Below are 20,862 nucleotides of genomic sequence, written 5' to 3'. Positions count from 1 at the left end.
CTTTATTGTTGTAAAATTTTAAGAAACTGCCCCAGCCACCCCAGCCTGCAGCCACTACCTCCCTAGTCAGTCAGCACCATCAACATCGAGGCAGGACCCTCCACCAGCAAAATGATTACAACTTGCTGAAGGCTCAGATGATGGCAACATGCTTTAGCAATCTTTTTAAATGAAAGTATGTTCATTTTTAAGAGAATGCTATTTCACACTTAATCGACTACAGTACAGTATAAATATCACTTTTCTATGTACTGGGAAACAAAAAAATTCTTGTGGCTCTCTTCATTGTGTCATTAGCTTTATTGTGGTGGTGTGGAACTGAGTCCATACTATCTCTGAGGTATGCCTGTAACTAGAGAAATTCCTGATTTGACAAAGGGGGGTAGAGTGGGGGTAGGGGGTTATTTTATATACTGGTGGTCTGAGAAGGAATGTCTGAGGAGGCAATATTGGCCTGGAAGTTGAGAATGTGTGAGCCACCCCTCCAATGAGAATGTTCCAGCCAGAGGTGGCCATGAGCTTGGCACATTGTAGGAGAAGCAGGAAGCCCAACCTGGTGGAAGGTCTTAAGCTAGAGCTGGTAAACAGAGATAAAGAGGTAGATCAGGAAGGGGTTAGAGCACTAGGGGCACATGAGCCAGGGTTAGGGGTCAGGGAGACTGTAGTTTTATTTTTATTTCTTTAAATATATTTTTATTGGTTTCAGAGAGGAAGGGAGAGGGAGAGAAAGATAGAAATATCAGTGATGAGAGAGAATCATTGATCGGTTGCCTCCTGCATGCCCCACACTGGGGATCAAGCCCGCAACCCAGGCATGTACCCTGATCAGGAATCGAACCCTGACCTCTTGGTTCATAGGTTAATGCTCAACCACTGAGCCACGCCAGCTGGGCAGGGAGATTGTAGTTTTAATGTGATGAGACATCTTTGGAAACTTTTAATTAGAGGAGTAATACGATTTGCACTTTTAAAAAGAACATTTGGCTTCTACATAGAGAATGAAGAATGTATGCTCCCCTAAGTATTATTATCAAGCATGGCTGCACAGACATGCTTGCCTGGCCGCTGTGTCTGGAAGAAGGCACGCGGTGATCTCTGTGGCATCACTGGAAAGGTATGGGTGGGAATGATAGCATTTTACTGCTGAGTCCTGGTAGAATAGTTTGCAACCATTCCTTTTCCTCTCTTCTTTCCCAGTGCATGACTTTCAACCATCATCTTTATAGGGACTGTTCACTTTTCTCACCTTTTAAATTCCTGTTTCACATAATACCCCTTACCAATTTCATGGCATCATGGACTGCCCCAGTATTAATCAGGCATGTTGCTAGATTGTTATACTCCTGGAAAGAAATCAAGAGTAGCATATAGTTGATGTTTTTTAAGCCAAATTGCTTCAGCAATATACTATTTCATGACAGGCAAAACAATAATAAATCTTAAAAGAGGAATCTTCCTGAGACATTATGAAAAATAAAATGAGAGTAAACTCATTGGTAGCTGTCAGTACTTATTTTCATGATGTTGACATGAAGGTTGGTAACAGAATGAGAAAATTTATTTATGGCTTTCGGCTGGCGTTGGAACACATCAGTAGGAGCGCTCTAGTCTGTCACTAGTCACGGTGTTAACTTTGTCCCACAAAGAATCACATTTTGTTTACTGGACAATAAGGAATGATCTTGGTTCAACTCCTGTCTTCCCTTTCCACCGTCTGTTAAATATTTCAGCTGGGTGCAGTGGTGTGCTAGAGCAGGCTTATGAGGCCAATTGTTAGCATCTCTTCCAACTTCATGTTCGGTGATCAGTGATCTCATGTTGGTAGCTTGAAAGTGCTAGTGTAGGAGAATTGACACCACAGGCATTGGCAGAGACTGCACATCGGGGGTTCTCTCTTCTCCCCAACACCCTCCAGAGCCAGTTGCTAAATATTTACAATCACATCACTGCCTGGGTATTTCACTGGAATCTCAGCATGTTTAACTATGAACCTCTTGTCTGTCCTTCCACTCCCTCTTTTCACTATCAGCTCCTCCTCCTGCATTCCTCTTATTCGTTGACAGACTTCAAACCTAGTCTCAAATCTCCAGAGGCATCTTTGACCCCACTTTTCCCTCTTGCCCCAACATAAAACCCTTTTTCAGACTCTATAGCTTATGCCTCTCCTATTCCGTGGGCTTTACATTTCTGAATTTCTGTTGACACTTCACCAGATAAGACTCTGGTTGTATCTTTTTTCTCTCTTAACCCCACGTTGGGTTATCGGCAATAGCTCCTTAATTCCTCATTTAATCCTCCTTCTCCACTTCCCTCAGCCCACCTAACACACTGTTATCAGCTTACTTTCCGGAGGTGTATTTTGTATGTTATCACTTTGTGCTCAAATCTGTCAGTGACTCCTCTGATCTTCACAAAAGGGTTAGCTTCTTTGTAGGTTGGCCTACAAGGCATTTTGTTACATGAGCACAACCTACCTTCCCAGTCGATTCCTATGACTTCTGTTTCTGTTCTTAATGCTCATGAGTCCCCCACTGGTACCTGAGGCATTTCAAACAAAAGTATTTCTAAAACATGAGTTTTCTGAAAGACCTTCCTTCCTTTTTGCCTGGGTAAAACTTATTCTTTCTTTTAAGATATAACTCAAAGGAAGCCTCCTCCTTGAAATCTTTTCTAACTTCTCACTTCCTACCCTCCACGTCAAAACACTCTCTCTCCTCTCCCCCGCCACCTTGAAGTTCTTTTGTAGTACTGCACTGTTTTGTACAGCACTCATCATTTCCCTCTTTTTATTACAATTTATTGTAGCACATTGTGTAGTTTGGAGTTGGAACCCCATCTTCTACATCTTTGCCCCTGACTTGGAGGCATGCACATTGTCCCTGTTCTGTAGAAAGAATAAATACAAAGGAAAGAAGGTTTAGATATCCTTTAGCTGGTAGGTGTAAAGGAAACAGAAGCACAGGAATACAAATGGTATAGCGCAAATATTTCTGGAAGTCCCCCCAAAGTTAACATCTAAGTGGAACATTGTTCCTGTTTGTAATGTGTTTGTAGAGGATATCACAGGGAAGCTGGGATAGCACAGAACAAGTCCACAGTGTGACAGAAGGCAGAACCTGAACAAATGGGTGGAAGCTACAGAACACACTTCCATTTAATCTACAAGGAAGCTTCTTTAATTGTCTATTACAGGAATGAGATTCCTAAAAAGCTCCTGAGCCCTTAGTACAGACGATGCAGATGTATGACCATCTGTCCAGGATGTTATAAAAGGAATTCCTGCAGGGAGTAGATGTTCACCAATGACTTTTTAAGACTCTTGATTTTATGATTCTGTGACTGTTTATGACTCACCCAGCCTCTTGGTTGGAGTTTTGAGCCCGCCCTGTCCTAAACCAAGATGGGTTACCACAATGGTTCCCGTTACGATCTTTGTTGTATAGTTGAGAGCATTAAAATCTTCAGGAAGAAAACATCTAGAGAAGCCCACCCCACCACAAGGAAAGTGGTTTCTAAATTTCAGGTTGTTTGATTTGTGGGGAGGGAATGTTCCATCACTAACCTCAGATCATAAAAATAAGGTCTAGAAAGCCTGCCATAGTATCTTTCTCTCCATAGGAGCTAAGGATCAATGTCTGCAGCACTAAGTTTCTGTCTGATTAAAACCGGAGCTCAGTTTTATTTCAGTTCATTCACCCTTGGTCCCCACGGTCATAGACGGAGACCAAGTGGAACTCTCCTTCTCTAGAGGTGGTAATTTTGTCATTGTCTGGAGTCTTTCCTCACCTGGCAACACCATTTGAAAATTTCATTCAATTCTACTTCCTTCTTTGCTAGATATTTACATTGGGGCCTTGGACTCCCTTCACCCAACTGTGTATCTAGAACAAGCATGTCAAACTCATGGCCCGCAGGCCACATGCCTCGTTTATTTGGCCTGTGTTAGCCTTTGAGTTTGACATGTTTGATCTAGAAGGTAGTCTTGATTTTCACCCCTTCCCCTACTGTGTCTTATATAAGTATAGGAAATTTTATGTTGTTTTTTCCCCCCCTTTTTTCATTCATTTATTTACTTATTTACTTAGGGATTTACTAGCAACTCTAAGTGAAGAGAATGGCAATCTTTTTACTTAATTCGTGACCCATCCTCACTTCCTTCCTTCATGATATTACTCTAGGCTTTAAGTGGTTCACCTACCCCCTCCTTCTCTTTAGCTTCAACATCTTCTCTTGGATTTCTTTATTCTTGGAGCAAAATATGTTTAAGTCTTCTTGATCCTAACACACACACACACACACACACACACACACACGCACGCACGCACGCACAAGCACATACACACATGCCTTCCCTCCAACCTATTGCCCATTTTTCCTTCTCTTCACTGCCAACCTACTGAGAGATGGTGTCTGTTCAATGATTCACATATTTTTCACCTTCAATATATGTCCAGATGATTTCGTCCCCCAATTCCTGTGAATCCAGTCTGGTTAAGGCCACCAATGACTTCCTAGGTGCCCAGTGTAGTGGCCAGTTTTCAGCTCTTATTCTTCTTGGCCATTGAAAGTACTTAAGTCCATGGCATGCTCACTCCTTCAAACTCTCTTGGGCCATTTAACCATCTGATTCTCATTGTCTTCTTAGTAGTCACCTCATCAAGACTTGACTACATGAGCATCTATAAACAATTCATTCAGAAAAATAGGTTTTGAGTATCTACTCTTGACCAAGCATTGCACTGGGCTGGTGAAAGGTGGTGAGCAAAATCTGCCCACCCTGGAGTGTAGTGGGGTAGATGGAGTGAGGGGCCAATCACAGGAGAAGGGGTGGAAGAGCATGCCAGTGGAAGGAACAGCAAACAGCATGTGCTATAGCAGGTAACGTTGTAGGGGAGAGAGCATGGATCTAGCTTTGCCACTTACTAACAGTGTGATGTTAAAAAAAAAAAAAAAAGGAAAGAAAACTGCTTGACTTCCTTGGCTCTTAGTTCTATTCTGTTAGATATTATGCAGTCAAGATTATAGGTTCTCATAGATGCAATGCACCTAACACATAGTAGGTCCTCAGGAAGTGTTGCCTCATCCCCACCTCTTCCTCTCTTGGGCTGTGAGCAGTCCCCTCGGTAGCTTCTGGGAAACAGGCCTTGCCTCCTATCTTTCGGGGGGCTCACAGGAGGCGCACCCACTCTGGAAGAGGCTGCCAAGGAGGTGGCTGGCCCGCGGTGTTTACGGTTTGGATTTGGGGACTGTCCGCTCCATGAACCTCTTTTCGGCGATGTGAGAATGGCCACGTACCATCCCCCGTGGCGGGCTGTGGGGTGACCCTGGGGAAGGATACCTCTCCTTGGAGGTCCAGTGGACTGAGATTTCCCTCTACATCCAAGCTTCACAGAAGATGGGGTGCAAAAACCCGTCCTTGTGCAGCAATTGGATGTGAATTCTGGTTTATTGCGGAGCCAAAGGGCTGGGCTGATGCCTGATGAAAGGCACCCAGCATCTGACAAAGCTCACCCGCGCACCACATCCTTCAGAGGCGGCCGCCCGCCACCCTTTATTCCTGCACAGAGTGGAGGGCTGTGGGCCTTGGCAGCCGTCCAGGGCCTAATGCGAAAAAGGCCTCCGAGGGCTCGGCCCTTTGAAGCAGTTGGGCGGGTGGCGGCTGCCGCGTGTAGCTGGGGTGTGGCCTCCAGATGCTGGGTCCTCACTCATGGTTTTTCCCCATGGCCACTTGTGTCTACACCCCCCCCCCAACCACTGCCCTTCAGCAGGCAGCCGGCCACCAGACGGGCAGACCCGTCCTCACTCTGCTGGGCCGCAGATGGCTGGACGTGACAGGCACCGCTGGGGGAGATGTCCCCGAGAATGGCGCCCAGGGGCTGCCACCCTAGCCTGGGAGGAAAGGAAAGATGAACGGCCTTCCCTCTGAACTTGAGCTGGGCAAAGTCAGGAGACCACGATGCCCTGTCCTCTGGTGGCTGGATTTCTCTCCTCACAGGGCTTGGCGGTGGTGGGAGTGGGGACAGGTTGCTTTCTCATGTACTTTTACCTGGAGCCCTATGAGGGATGCTCAGGGAAGACGGGCATAGAAAACGGGAAGAACGGGCCCCAAGTGAGAGCTGGGTGTTCACAGGTGTGGGAGCTCCGCAGTGCTCTTTGCCTCACCTGGCTGCCTCTTCCGGCTCCCACTTAGCTCGTTCTATGGGGACACCCATGTGGGCACAGGTGTGCAGAGATAAGTAGGGCCCTGGAGCACGATTCAAGGAGTCACTGCCTCCAGGGCAGCCCTGCCCTTCCCGGAACCTCCCTAAGGGTGCTGCGTGTTACCTGCTGCCTTGACGGGTCTTGCCCTGCCCCTCTAACTCACCACCCCAAGTTGAAGGTAGGGTCCGCTTTCCTTCTGCCTTCCCCATAGAGCCTTGCACACAGCAGACACTCAATGAGTGTTTGATGAGTTGAATGGGACAGTCTCCATGATGGTGTGTATCCATCTATGTGGGGTAGAGAGCTAATGAGACAGCTCACCATGGAGAAGAGGGATTGCTTGAGATGTTCGGGGTAGAGAGCCCCCTCTCATCTCTGGAAGGTCTTTCTAAGTGTGACTATCACTTAGGTTGGGGGCTAGCTGAGCGCTAGGTGCAGTGCAGAGGTTTAGATGCAGTGCAGAGGTTTAGGTGCAGTGCAGAGGTTTAGGTGCAGTGAGCAGGGTTAGGTGCAGTGCAGAGGCTTAGGTGCAGTGTGTAGATTTAGGTGCAATGCGTAGGGTTAGGTGCAGTGCGTAGGGTTAGGTGCAGTGAGCAGGATTAGGTGCAGTGAGCAGGGTTAGGTGCAGTGCATAGGTTTAGGTGCAGTGTGTAGGTTTAGGTGCAGTGAGCAGGGTTAGGTGCAGTGCAGAGGTTTAGGTGCAGTGAGCAGGGTTAGATGCAGTGTGTAGGTTTAGGTGCAGTGTGTAGGGTTAGGTGCAGTGCAGAGGTTTAGGTGCAGTGAGCAGGGTTAGGTGCAGTGTGTAGGTTAGGTGCAGTGTGTAGGTTTAGGTGCAGTGTGTAGGGTTAGGTGCAGTGTGTAGGTTTAGGTGTAGAGTGTAGGTTTAGGTGCAGTGTGTAGGTTTAGGTGCAGTGTGTAGGGTTAGGTGCAGTGTGCAGGGTTAGGTGCAGTGTGTAGGTTTAGGTGCAGTGTGTAGGTTTAGGTGCAGTGAGCAGAGTTAGGTGCAGTGAGCAGGGTTAGGTGCAGTGTGTAGGTTTAGGTGCAGGGTTAGGTGCAGTGTGTAGGTTTAGGTGCAGTGTGTAGGTTTAGGTGCAGTGTGCAGGGTTAGGTGCAGTGTGCAGGGTTAGGTGCAGTGTGTAGGGTTAGGTGCAGTGTATAGGTTTAGGTGCAGTGAGCAGGGTTAGGTGCAGTGTATAGGTTTAGGTGCAGTGAACAGGGTTGGGTGCAGTGCAGAGGTTTAGGTGCAGTGAGCAGGGTTAGGTGCAGTGTGTAGGTTTAGGTGCAGTGCGTAGGGTTAGGTGCAGTGCAGAGGTTTAGGTGCAGTGAGCAGGGTTAGGTGCAGTGTGTATGTTTAGGTGCAGTGTGGAGATTTAGGTTTAGGTGCCATGTGGAGGTTTAGGCGCAGTGCGTAGGTTTAGGTGCAGTGAGTGGGGTTAGGTGCGGTGCGTAGGTTTAGGTGCAGTGAGCAGGGTTAGGTGCAGTGTGGAGATTTAGGTTTAGATGCAGTGAGCAGGGTTAGGTGCAGTGTGGAGACTTAGGTTTAGGTGCAGTGCGCAGCGTTAGGTGCAGTGTGTAGGGTTAGGTGCAGTGCATATGTTTAGGTGCAGTGAGCAGGGTTAGGTGCAGTGTGGAGATTTAGGTTTAGGTGCAGTGCAGAGGTTTAGGTGCGTGTGGAGGTTTAGGTGCCGTGTGCAGGTGTAGGTGTAGTGTGTAGGTTTAGTTGCCATGTGGAGGTTTAGGTGCGGTGCACAGTGTTAGGTGCAGTGTGCAGCATTAGGTGCAATGCACAGGTGAAATGAGATTTACAGACAGTGGAAAAGCGCAGGCTTTTCCCCGCTGATGCTGCACCTGGCCTCCTCTGCAGGTGCAGCTCCCATAGGCTCCCCTCGTGCCTGCACCTGGGCAGGCCCTTAGGCTTATGCAGGGATTTGGTGCACCCACCAGCCTTCTGGTTGTTTCACAGAGGGCGTGAAAATGGTGAATTGGACGTGTTTAAAAGAAAAGTGATTGATTTTCTGACAGGCAGCCATTTTTTTTTTTTTTTTTCGTTCTCTTTTTGCAGCCAGCATCCACCAAAATGTGAAGAGTAAGAAGCAAATGCTGGAATAAGAATGAGGGTTACTTGACGCTCTAACTCTCGGCCACTAGAGGGGGGTAGTGACCAGGCTTCCCCTCTCCCTGGCTGGCTGGTGCCACATCTTTGCCCAAACTGAAAAATGAGTTATCCCTGGAAGAGGGACATCTCAGCAAATGTCTGTGAATCACGGCCCGCCCCTCACCAGCAGCCCCCTCCGTGGAGGCAGTGTTCCCTACCCCAGCAGAGAGAGCTCACCTTCCCCAAGATCAGTATTTCTGACGGATGGTGGTTCTAGTCTCTGGCTTTGGCCCCGTAAAAGTCATCACCCCTGAGCATAGGGTAAATAGGATGGTGCACACCCCTCCCCCAGCCCTGAGACACAAGACAACTCAGGGCACGAGATCATATTCCCCACAGAGGGCCTGATACGTGGCCTTATCGAGGGAGAACGACTGTAGGTCCAGAAAATGCACGATGGCTGTTTGGTCTCCTCTCACGGCAAGTCCGAGGGACTTCTTTGAAAATTGGCATCTGTGGGAAGCTGTCAGCGTTGCTGCTCTTGAAAGGTGGCCTTGCTGCTCTCTGTGTCCTCAGATGCCTCCGTTATTCCACAAAACCGGTCTCTAGCTTAGGAGGTCGCCTGAGGCTGATGCCCAGGCTGGAACTTCTGTGCCACACTCGCTTCTGCTGCGCAGGAATGGTGCTGCCTCCTGGGGAGCGCTAACAGGATGAAAGCAGTCAGGATTTTTCAGTACCTAAGAGTGTCTCAATGAGGTAAAAATGTAGAGCCCTAGGTTTTTTGTTGTTGTTAATCCTCACCCGAGGATATCTTTTCCATTGATTTATTTTCTTTTCTTTTTAAGAGAGTGGAAGGAAGGGATGGAGGGAGAGAGGGAGGAGGGGAAAGGGAGGGAGAGAGGGAGAGAAACAGAGAGAGAGAGACATCCATGTGAGAGAGACACTTTGAACATTGATTGATTGCTAGGCACCTGGGGCTTTCCGTCCTGGTGGCCTTCGTCCTTGCTCTGCCCGTGCCTGTCTAACTGGCCGCCTACCACACTCGGAGACCCAGCTCCCATGTCTCCCGCTCTGTGATTCCTTCTGGACAGACATCCTTGCCCGCCTGCATGGAATTAGTCCTCAGGATCTATCACACTGGCTTCCTGCCCGTAACAGCCCTTCGGTCATTTGGGCTCTGGCTTTTCGGGTCCACACAATCTCCCTTTTTTGGGGGGCCCAGTTCTGTTCATCTCGGAGCCTCGCTTAGAACCGGGAACGAACAGAGCTCAGTGACTTCCTTCTTGGCCCATGGGAGGCCTGGCGCGTGTCTGTGCGGGGCGTTGGGTGAGGCTGGACTGCAGGTAGGCTCAGTATTCACAGCCAGAGACACGGCTGCCCCGGGTTGAGTGTGTGACAGGGACAAGCCCATCCAGCAGCCTGGCCTTGCTGTGCTGTCCCAGCAGCCCCGGCAGCCACAGAACCAAGACGGAAGCCCATGCTTGCTGTTGGATATTCTCACCATCATGTAAGCCCAGAGGTGCCAAGCGGGCTGGCCAGGAAGGGTCTGGAAGGAGCAGCAGGGACTCCCTGCTGGGGCTCCGTGGGCTTGCTCCCCCTTCATGAACAACTCAATGAAGCGACCCCCCCCCCCCCCCCCCCCCGTTTCCCAGCATTGCACCTTTGGGCCTGTTTTTAGGGCTGGAGCGCTGTTCCTGCTGCACGTGCGAGGGTGCCCACGGCGGACTGAGGAGGAGGCAAAGGTAGCCACTGCTGAGTTAGGGATGGAGTGACCTTCCGAGGGGTCATGTGACACGGATCTGCCTTCTTCCTGTGCTGACTCCCTCCAGTTACTTCCCTGCAACTCTGGCGAGGGAGGTCAGGGCAGAATGTCAAGGGTTAAAGTATAAGTGACTCTTTTGGTAGGCTCTTGTAGGTTACACACGCTGTGTCCATGCAGGCGAGACTCTGCCTCTCCGGTCCTTCCCCTCTCCCGCATCTATGCCAGGTGCTAACAGGCCTGAGTGCCTTCATACGGGTCTGTGACCTTCGCTGGAACATGCACTAAGGAGAGCCAGCAATCGTGTGTCGCCTTCCAGCCCCGATTCTACTGTAGCTCCCAGAAAAGTTGCCCTCACGCCATCCAGCCACAGGCTCTTCCTGGGCAGTGGCCTCGACGGGGCTGCGGCCCTCACCCCTGCTTGCCTTTCCATTCTCCCAGAAGCAGCGTGGAGCGTTCCCAGCGGCTCAGACTGTGTCTGGGTGTCCAAGGCCTGAGTGCTTGCCTCTCCCCGACAGGGTGGCCCTTGTGCCAGAAAAAGCAGAGGCAGAACCACCCGATATGCTGTTGCTAGGCAGCCGAGCGATGTTGGATGTTTTGATTTTAGCAGCATGGGAGGTTTGCCTTTTTAATAACAGGGAGCTCTATAGGCTATTCTGACAATATTGAATGTACTTTTCTGAAAATGTGTCATGAGAGCAGAATTCTCGCATCCAGACCCTTTTTCCGCCTTCCATTAAATGAAAAACCGTACACCCCCTTGGACTCAGGAGAGCAGGACCAGACGTTCAGAGTGAACCTGGCAATAGAAGGCCCTGGGAGAAGCGGCTTAGTTCAGAGGTGGCTGCGGCCGGCAGCGCCCAGGGCCATGGCCGTGTTGGGCGGCCGCCAGGGCATCCGGACAAGGACATCCATGTCCAGCGTTCCGGCCTGAGGACGCGAGGACCGGTCACTAGGCCGTTCCCGCCCGGTCTTCTGACGATGTGCCGCGTGTTTGCTGAGCCGTGTGTGGCTGGATGAGCCGGATACATCCTCGTCTTCCCACAAGCAGGGAAAGGGGCAACTGGGACTCAGAGTGTCTGTGCGAGAATAAAGGCGTGTGTGTGTGTGGGGGGGGGGGGGTGCGGGGGAGCAGCCAGGAAGAAGGGACTTGGCCTGAGAGTGCAGTGTCGCCCTGCTGCCAGCAGGGTTTTGACTGTCGATTTCCATATCCTCTCCCAGACCCTGGGTACAAGTTTGCGTTAAAATTGTCAAGTTGACAAGTGAAAAGACATCTTGTGTTTTAACTTCTGTGATAAAATAAAATACATCTTTCAAACCCTCCAAAATGTGTGAAAAGTTTCGAGCGAAGGGCTGGCTTTGACAAATGTTTTTGGCCTCAAACGCTGTCCCTCACGAGCGCCAAGTAATCCAGCAGCTCCCGTCTCCTGGTCTTCCTCGTTGTCCAGGGCAGACAGGTCAGCGATCGTGTGTGAGGACGCGGTGGGTCTGGGCCGGGGTGTCTGTACGGGGTGGTTATTAAATGTGTGCCTCAGCCATGTGCTCTCAACAGTCTCCAGGAATGGGATTTAGCTGCCCACACTTCATTGTAACCTGAATAAATAGCTTCCTAAGACACCAGTAGGAACAAAGAGGAAAGAAGGAAAGCATTCCCCAGCAGTACTTCCACCCAGAAAAATGAAACTGAATCCTTTTCCTGTCCACACGCCTCGACAGAACCACCGTGGGTGGTTTTCCAAATCAGAGGATGCATCTGCTCCTGTGGAGACCGGCTCTTTTCCATACAAACACTGTCCTTTTTCCAGGCCCATGAGGTGATCCTCCATCAATGTCACCTCAAGGGTTTGGGGACAAGGGAAAGGACCTCCACCCCAAGGGTCAGGAAGGAGGGTGGGTCAAGTGCCTCCTGGGGAAGGGAAGTAGAAATGGGATTAGATGGGAGATCCCAGGGCGGGGCGGCTGCAACTGTCACCGTGGAGTCTGAGCTTGCATGTGATGGGTGCGGGTTAGTCGGAAATGAGAATGGAAACAGCACAGGGCATGGTGGTGAGGAGGGTTCATTCCCAGACATCAGGCCGTTTGAAGGGCCGGCTTCCTTTGGCTTTTCCTGGAAGCCTGGAGGCTCCACATAGATTTAAAGACACAGCACTGTGTGTCTTGTCCCAGAAAGGGTTTGCCAGTGAACATGATTTCGCAGGATCTCTGTAAGGCTAGTGGGAGAAGCTTATTAAAAAATGCAGCCTTGATGATTACAGAGAGGCGAGAGATCAGTGCTTCTGTGCTGATTAGCGTGTCATCACATGATCTCTCGCCTGGTGACGTGGGAGAGGCTCTGTGGGTTTCCGGTTTGCCCCTCTCTTGCCCCTGTTAGTTCATGTTTCCCAGGGCTCTGCCCTTGAGTGTTGGCTGCAGTAACTTCGGGGGTGCCTGGTGAGTCTGTGGTGCTTTCACAGGGTCTCTGTCATTCTTGTTCAGAGCAGGCAGTAGAGCTGGCTGGTCACTCTCTGATCAGGTGTGCAGACGTGTCCCACCAGGGAAAAATGGTGACATGTTAACACTGGGTGACCGTGTGCATCCTGATCACTTAAGAGAGTAAGAGTCAATCCTGATCACTTTTCAAGATTGTCTGTGCTATTTGTCATCTTGAATTCGGTCCTGTAAGGAAGAGGTTTTGCTGAGAAAGAGTCTGACAAAATAAGGGTAGTTGGATTTTATTCATCTCGGAGGCCTCTTGCATAAATGCTGAGTCAGAGTTGCTAGGCAGGGAACTTGCTAGAAGGCGAAGGTTGAGGACGGTGGTATAGTCTGATAAAAAAGGGAGCAGTAGGCTAGAGTTAGGAAGTGTAATTTAACTCACTCTTTTGCCACTTGTTCATGTGACTGTGGGCATCTACTCACTGGTAAAAGGACCTCTTCGTTTCACCAACAGTGACTGTCGGGTGTCCTGTTGCCTCGCAGTGACAGGCTGCACCTCATGAACTGTACAGGCCAAGGGCAGGTCATTCTTGTGTCTTTGAGGTTAACATGTCTTAACACTCGTTACTTTTGCATTTAACACGTTAAGCGCCCAGCCTGTTTTGTCTTCCGGATGGAAAGTATAGCGTCAGTCACCGGTGACTGACTGGGCGCTGAACGTGTTAAACATATTTCTGTTCTCTTTATGTCCTGGCGCATCGTTCCATAGTTCAAGTTAAATTAAGGAGACCTTGGTTCAATCCTCTTCCCCTTTCAGTCTCATGAGGGGCCAGAAGTGTTGCTTTCTTTGGAATTTGTCACACCACCTTCTTAAAAATGGAGTTCAGTGTTTCTTAAGAGACTAAGAGTCAAGATATTGCCGTGGGATTTTGTGCTTTCGTCCCTGGTCACCTTTTCGGTTCTATTGCAGTAGTGCCTACCATTCACATGTCGGAGCTAGTCACAAAAGGACAACACCTTGAACGGCGGCTATGTTCAAAGAGCTGCTTTTCCAACGTGATAACCCCTAGGCTCACGTGGCAATTCCCATCTAAGTTAATTAAAATTAAATCAAGTAGCCTAGCCAGTGTGGCTCAGTGATTGAGCATTGACCCATGAACCAGGAGGTCACAGTTCGATTCCCGGTCAGAGCACATGCCCAGGTTGCAGGTTCCATCCCCAGTAGGGGGTGTGCAGGAGGCAGCTGATGGATGATTCTCTTTCATCATTGATGTGTCTATCTCTTTCTCCCTCTCCCTTCCTCTCTCTGACAGCAATAAAAACACTTAAAAATGTAAGTTTAAACCACTTGACTATAAAATAAAGAAAAAAACAGTTCGGTTCCTCAGTCACCCCTGATGCATTCCCAGTGCTCGCTAATCAGGTGGAGATAGTGGCTGCTGCTCTGGACGGAGGAGAACCCAGAGCGTGGCTTTCCCTGCGGAACCTCCTGCTCCGGGAGCAAGGGACTCTCCAGCCATGCTGTTGGGAGAGAGCCCGCCTAGGTTCCGTGCAGAATTGTCATACCAGTTTTAGGCGTCCAACCTAAAACAGCAGCCTGGAGTGGCCAGTCAAGCTTCCCCACTCACTCCTCACCCCTTGCTGCAAGTCACGTTTAGGGTGTTGGATAATCATGAATGTTTCTCTTTCTCTTGGTCCCCGCAGGTCCTGTGTGACAGACATGTGTGAGTGTCCAGTCCATAAAAACTGTTACTGCGAGTCATTCCTGGCATACACCCGGGCCTGCCAGCGCGAGGGCGTCGGCGTCCACTGGGAGCCCCAGCAGAGCTGTGCAGGTGAGCGGTTCCGGGGCCCACCCATCGGAAGCTCACCTCCCTGCCCAGGCCTGCCATGGGGGAGACTTGGGGGCGTGAATGGGCATATCCCGCCTGGGCCGAAGGGAAATCCCGGCCAGGGCTCAGCTGGATGGCACCTTGACAAAACACAGGGGCTTCCCACGAGGGGCAGGACAGAAAGCACTCAAGAGACATGCTCTGCGAGGAGCACGTTTGAGCAATTGAAGGATTTCCTGTTTCACAACCGCCCAGCCTCGAGCTGCCAGCTGGATGTGCTCAGCACATGGACGGTCACAGCTGTGCTTGGGGTCTGTGTGGCGCAACGCAGACTCAGGACAACTGCAGTCACTTAAGGTCTTTAGGGTAGCTGTGATTTTATTTTATTTTATTTTATTTGAGAGAGAGATTGTGCTGCAAACCCTAGCAGAATGTTCCTTTGCCGAGATAGATTTCTATAATAGTTGTTTCAGCTCTTTGATCTCAGGCAAGGTCATCAGCTTCTTTGCTATGTGTGAAATGGACATCTTAGTTCATCCAGGAAATACTTCCCACAACGTGGCTGCGCACTGGGCATCGTGCTGAGCACGGTGGGCACTTTGGTGACGTGACCCCCTGTCATTGAGGTGCTGGCAGTCCCATGGGAGAGCCAGACAACAATGGTAACCTACACTAAGTGCTGAGAATGGTCGGCGTGATGAAGGAAAGAATCGTCTGGAAGCTGTGTTTTCAGTGTGTGGACCTTTTGTTCACTTAGGCCAGGGGGTCTTAGTTTGGCTGCACATTGGAGTCACTTTGGGAGCTTAAAAACAACACAAACCCAGAAACCTGTGCCTGGGCCCCAGGCCCAGACAGCCTGCTTTAATTGGCCTTGTGTGTCTTTTAAAACCTTTCAGGTGGCTCTGACCTGTAGCCAGAGCTGAAACCATCGAGTTAATGCGACGGCGTATGCTTAGGTGGGTGGCTTTGGGGGAGTAGCTGGAGGCTATTTGGAGGTTACTAAAGCCTCCTCCAGCCGCCCCTGACGCAGTCACGAGTCTGTGTCCTTGCAAAGCACCAAGGCCCTTTCATCTCCTCTGACGTCCCCTGTGGATGTGCTCCCTCCTCTGCAAACCCAAGTCGAGTCTTTGTGTCTCAGTTCACTTCCCGCAGCCTGAGCGCCACTCTCAGTGCTGCCTGCACCTCGGAGGACTGTGGATTTGATGAAAAATAGCTCGCACTGAGGAGTGGCAGAGGCTCCTGGAGGTGAGACTCCCTGGCTCACCTCTTCCCTGAAGCACCAGTGAGGGTTAGCATCGTAAGGGCAATGTTTTTGAGGGACTGGGTCCCTTCAGTACATCTTGAACACACCTACTGAATGCTCCTCTATGTTGAGTCCTCCTGTCCTCGAATCGACCAGAGGATGAATAACAGATATGGAGTCAAGCCCCCTCCACCCAGCCTGGTGAAATGCTGGGCTCAGCAGAACTTGGTGGATTTGCTAGCTGTGGTGAGGATCGTATTAGATACAGCATCTATGAACTCTTCCTGGCCCAGAGCTATAGTTAGCACCATTTCAGCACACGCATTGCTTTTGAAGGCTACACATTTTGTGTCAGCATCCTGATTTCAGGGGCTGAATCTCAGAAGCTAAATTTACTTTTCTAATGGAAAAGGAATATGGATCCTGAAAGGTTTCATTTCCCACTTACAATTATGGAGCCATCTGAGTGAAGTATAGCTCCACCAATGTGCTGCTGCAGGGGAGCCTTTCACACACACACACACACACACACACACACACACACACTATGAACTTCTGCACATTGAGACACATACACACACTATGAACTTCTGCAGATTCACACACACTCACACACACACACTATGAACTTCTGCACATTGAGACACACACACACACACTATGAACTTCTGCAGATTCACACACACACATACACTATGAACTTCCGCAGATACACACACACACACACACACACATACTATGAACTTCTGCAGATTCACACACAGACACACAGACACACTATGAACTTCCGCAGATTCACACACACACACACACACACACACACACTCTATGAACTTCTGTAGATTCACACACACACACACACTATGAACTTCTGTAGATTCACACACACACACACACACATACACTATGAACTTCCGCAGATTCACACACACACACACACACACACACACACACACACTATGAACTTCTGCAGATTAACACACAGACACACAGACACACTATGAACTTCTGCAGATTCACACACACTCACACACACACACACTATGAACTTCTGCACATTGAGACACACACACACACTATGAACTTCTGCAGATTCACACACACACACACACATACACTATGAACTTCCGCAGATACACACACACACACACACACACACTATGAACTTCTGCAGATTAACACACACACACACACACTATGAACTTCTGCAGATTCACATACACACACTATGAACTTCTGCAGATTCACACACACACACACACACATACACTATGAACTTCCGCAGATACACACACACACACACACACACACTATGAACTTCTGCAGATTAACACACACACACACACACTATGAACTTCTGCAGATTCACATACACACACTATGAACTTCTGCAGATTCACACACACACACACACACACACACACTATGAACTTCTGCAGATTCACACACACACAACACACACACACACTATGAACTTCTGCAGATTGACAGCCGGTACGTGAGAAATTTACAGAGACATGCAGCATCCCTCAGTAGACTCATCTGGAATTCTGAAGACTAGAAGAACACCCTTTCCTTGTTTTTAGCTCCCTGAGAAGGGAAATCTTCCAGAGTAAAAAGCTTGGAAGTTGAACAAATAAGAAGCCAGCCAGGCTTGAAACTCTGAATGAATGAGGGACTTTCCACGTGTAGCCTGGATTTTGACAGTATCGTGACTACCAACCCAAAGCACATGGCCACTAGCTGTGGGAGGAAGGACTAATGGGACTCCAGTGTAGCATGTGAATTACCAAATACAATGCAATATGCGAGTTACCAATTTCGAAGTACCTCCAGCCCCCAGGACTACCCTGGTACTACTTTCATTACAGGTTGGCACATCTGATTTTCCCCTATCTGGCTTTATTCTCTTGATAAATTTTATTTTCAATTACAGTTTACATTCAATATTATTTTTATTAGTTTCAGGTGTACAGGATAGCCATTAGACAATCATACTTTACAAAATTCCCTCCCCAATACTTCAGGTTCCCACCTGGCAGTATAGTTACTACAATATTATTAACGATATTCCCTATGCTGTAATTTACAACCCCAGGACTATTTTGTAACTACCAATTTGTAGTTCTGAATTCCTTCACCTTTCTCATCCAGCCCTTTAACCCCATTCTACTCTGGCAACCATCAGTCTATTCTCTGTATCTATGAGTCTGTTTCTATTTTGTTTGCTTATTTATTTTGCTCTTTAGATGCCACCTGTAAGTGGAATCATATGGCATTTAGCTTTCTCTGTCTGACTTATTTCACTTAGCATAATACCCTCTAGGTCCTTCCATGCTGTCACAAATAGAAAGATTTCATTTTTTTTTTTTTTTTATGGCCGAGTAATCCATTGAACCACAGCTTTTTAATCCACTCATCTACTGATGGGCACTTGGGTTGTTTTCACATCTTAGCTATTGTAGATAATGTTGCAATGAATATAGGAGTGCATATATCCCTTTAAATTCGTGTTTTGAATTCGTGATGAGTACCTAGAAGCAGAATCACTGGGTCATAAGACTGTTCCATTTTCAATTTTTTTTAGGAACCACCATACTGTTTTCCATCATGGATGAACCAATCTGCATTCCCACCAACAGTGCATGAGGGTTCCCTTTTCTCCACACCCTCGCTAACACTTGTTGTTTGTTGATTTATTGATGCTAGCCTTTCTGACATTTGTGATGTGATATTTCATTGTGGTTTTGATTTGCATTTCCCTGATCAGTGATGTTGAACATCTTTTAATATGTCTATTGGCCATCTATGTATCCTATTTGGAGAAGTGTCTATGCAGGTCTTCTGCCCATTTTTTAGTTGGATTGTTTGTTTTCTTGGTGTTGAGTTGCATGAGTTTTGTATAAAGTCTGGATAGTAATCCCATTACCAGATATATTTAGCTTTACTCTTGCTCTAACTTGCCTCAAATTGATTAATTCAACACATAATTAAAATATGATTAAAATATGTTAACACATTTCCAATATCTTTGGTAGATTTTTTCCTGTTGTGTAATTGTGTTTATTTGAATATTGGTGTGTTTGCACAAAGTGTTTGTATTCATCACAGCTCAGTTGCTTGGAGGACTCTTTGGAGTTCATTTTTCACAGTATTGTCAATAACTAAATGACCTTATAGATTTCCTTATAGCTTTACTAATGTATAGTTTGTCTTATCTTGGAATAAAAAGCTTTCATTTTATTTTATTTTGAAGTTCACTGGCCCAGCAGCTAGATCTTTGATGTTATTTTTTAGGTGCAGGTGATCCCAGGATGTTTGTGGAATGATAGGTGTTCATTATTCCTTTGTTAAAATGCAAAAGTATGAATCTCAGTGGGGGGAGTTGGGGGTGGGTGGGTGGGTGAAAAGAGATTAACCAAAGAATTTATATGCATATATGCATAACCCATGGACACAGACAGTAGTGTGGTGAAGGCCTGAGGGGGCGGGGGTGGCGGGTTAGAGGGTTAGAAGGGGTGAACAGGGGATAAAAGGAGACACCTGCATTACTTTCAACAATAAAGGTTTTTAAAATGCAAAAGTGACCCAGTGTTGTGGAAAGGCCTGGGCTGTGAGTGACAGGAGCCTGCAGGATGGCATCAGGCTGTGGGTGAACCAATGAGGCCATTTCCCCACATCTCACCTTTGTCTCCTCCTTTCTTCCAGCCACCCAGTGTAAGCACGGGGCTGTGTACGACACCTGCGGCCCAGGATGTGTCAAGACCTGTGACAACTGGAATGAGATTGGTCCTTGCAATAAGCCGTGCATTGCGGGCTGCCACTGTCCCGCCAACCTGGTCCTTCACCGGGGAAGGTGCATCAAGCCAGTCCTTTGTCCTCAGCGGTGACCTCTGTTCAGCAGCTAAAGACTTTGAAACCTGGTGTCCTTGACACTGGCGTGTCAGAGCCAGTGAGGGACTACTGTGTTCGTGTGCCCTCCAGCACACACACACACAGAGTATATACGTGTACATATATAGATATAGAGATATATTCAGAAACATTTCGTCATTTATATAAACTACAGGTGGATTATTATATGTATATTTTTTGCTATAAGACATGTATTATTTCTAGAATCCTAATCTGTAAGCCATTGGACACATTGTATAAATAAACCAGGTGTTTTTAATTTAATAAGGCAGCATGCGGACATCTTGGATGGCTTTAACATCACATACGTTGTCATTTAGAAGGAAGTTTTTCTAAAAAAAAAAATCCTCAGTTGCCTGCCTGCATTAATTTTAGCTTTGAATCGGGATTTGCAGCTGAGTGAGAAGTGTGTTTCTCTGGAGAAGGGCAGCTCTATCCAGGGGTGTTTCATGATTGCAGAGAAAGGAATGTTTGCCGGAAAGAGACGGCTGCTGATTGCTGACAGGTCCTAATGGTGCGTGGAAAGCAAGGCCTAGGTTCTTCGACGTTATTGGGTCATGATCTGGTATGATTTGCCAAACTGATTGGCAGGTCGCCAAGAAATATATATTTGTTACTAGAGCATAACCAAAGAATCAAATGGTTTCTTACCATCTTTATATATTCTCGGAGTCTCCTAATTGTATAAGTGTGTGTGTGTGGTGGATGCATCTACTTGTATGTCACACATAGAGATTAAGGAGTGTCTGGGTGACATGTTAGTTTTATTAGGCATGAGCAAATATTTGGAGACACTTGCACAGCATAAGAAAAACTATCCATTTCTCTGAATCTCAGAACAATTTAGGATGGGCAAATCCAATGAGTCGATGTAAGCCATCTCCATGTTGTTACTGTTCCATTTATAAAGTGAAAGCCTTTAATTATTTATAGAGGATTCCCAGTTCAGTGCTATTTGGTGACTGTTAACACGTCGTAATTATTAGACAGAAAGAAAGCCTTTACTGATCTGTCGATTTAACATTAGTCCAAATGAAGAATGGTCTATATACTTGCTCTACTATCCTGATAGGTTAATGTTAGTCACCATGTGATTTTTCCTGACTTGTTTTCAGCTGCATAAGTGGAAATGTCAACAAAACAAAACCCACTGATGTCTAAAAATAAACATGTTTTGCATTGTAGTGAATAAAGGGCTTAAGATTTAAAACTACATATTTTCCATTTCAAGATGTGCTGTGCTGTACTTTATAAATAAGCTATACCAACTTCAGGTTCCTTGATCTTTAACAGCTCTATTTATATACATTTTATATACCCTACTAGTGGCCCGGTGAATGAAATTCGTGCACGGGAAGGGGGTTTCCCTCAGCCCAGCCTGCACCCTCTCCAATCAGGGACC

The 20,862-nt window shown here is 47.7% G+C and overlaps 1 protein-coding gene across 3 annotated transcripts in view; it reads left to right on the top strand.

Annotated features, from left to right (window-relative positions):
• Positions 1-19,843, top strand: part of BMPER (BMP binding endothelial regulator) — a 203,043-nt gene extending 183,200 nt beyond the window's left edge. For all 3 annotated transcript variants that reach the window (XM_079786683.1, XM_079786684.1, XM_079786682.1), the window contains 2 exons: positions 14,175-14,305; positions 19,254-19,843. In XM_079786683.1, the coding sequence (XP_079642809.1) occupies positions 14,175-14,305; positions 19,254-19,435 (313 nt within the window). In that variant the 3' untranslated portion in view covers positions 19,436-19,843. The remainder of the gene's footprint in view (positions 1-14,174; positions 14,306-19,253) is intronic.
• The last annotated feature ends 1,019 nt before the right edge of the window (positions 19,844-20,862 follow it).

This window comes from Cnephaeus nilssonii (genome assembly GCF_951640355.1).
Source record: "Cnephaeus nilssonii genome assembly, chromosome: 12".
In the NCBI taxonomy this organism is placed as follows: domain Eukaryota; kingdom Metazoa; phylum Chordata; class Mammalia; order Chiroptera; family Vespertilionidae; genus Cnephaeus; species Cnephaeus nilssonii.
The sequence above is the reverse complement of the archived record's forward strand: the minus strand, read 5'-3'. Positions and strand labels throughout refer to the sequence as shown.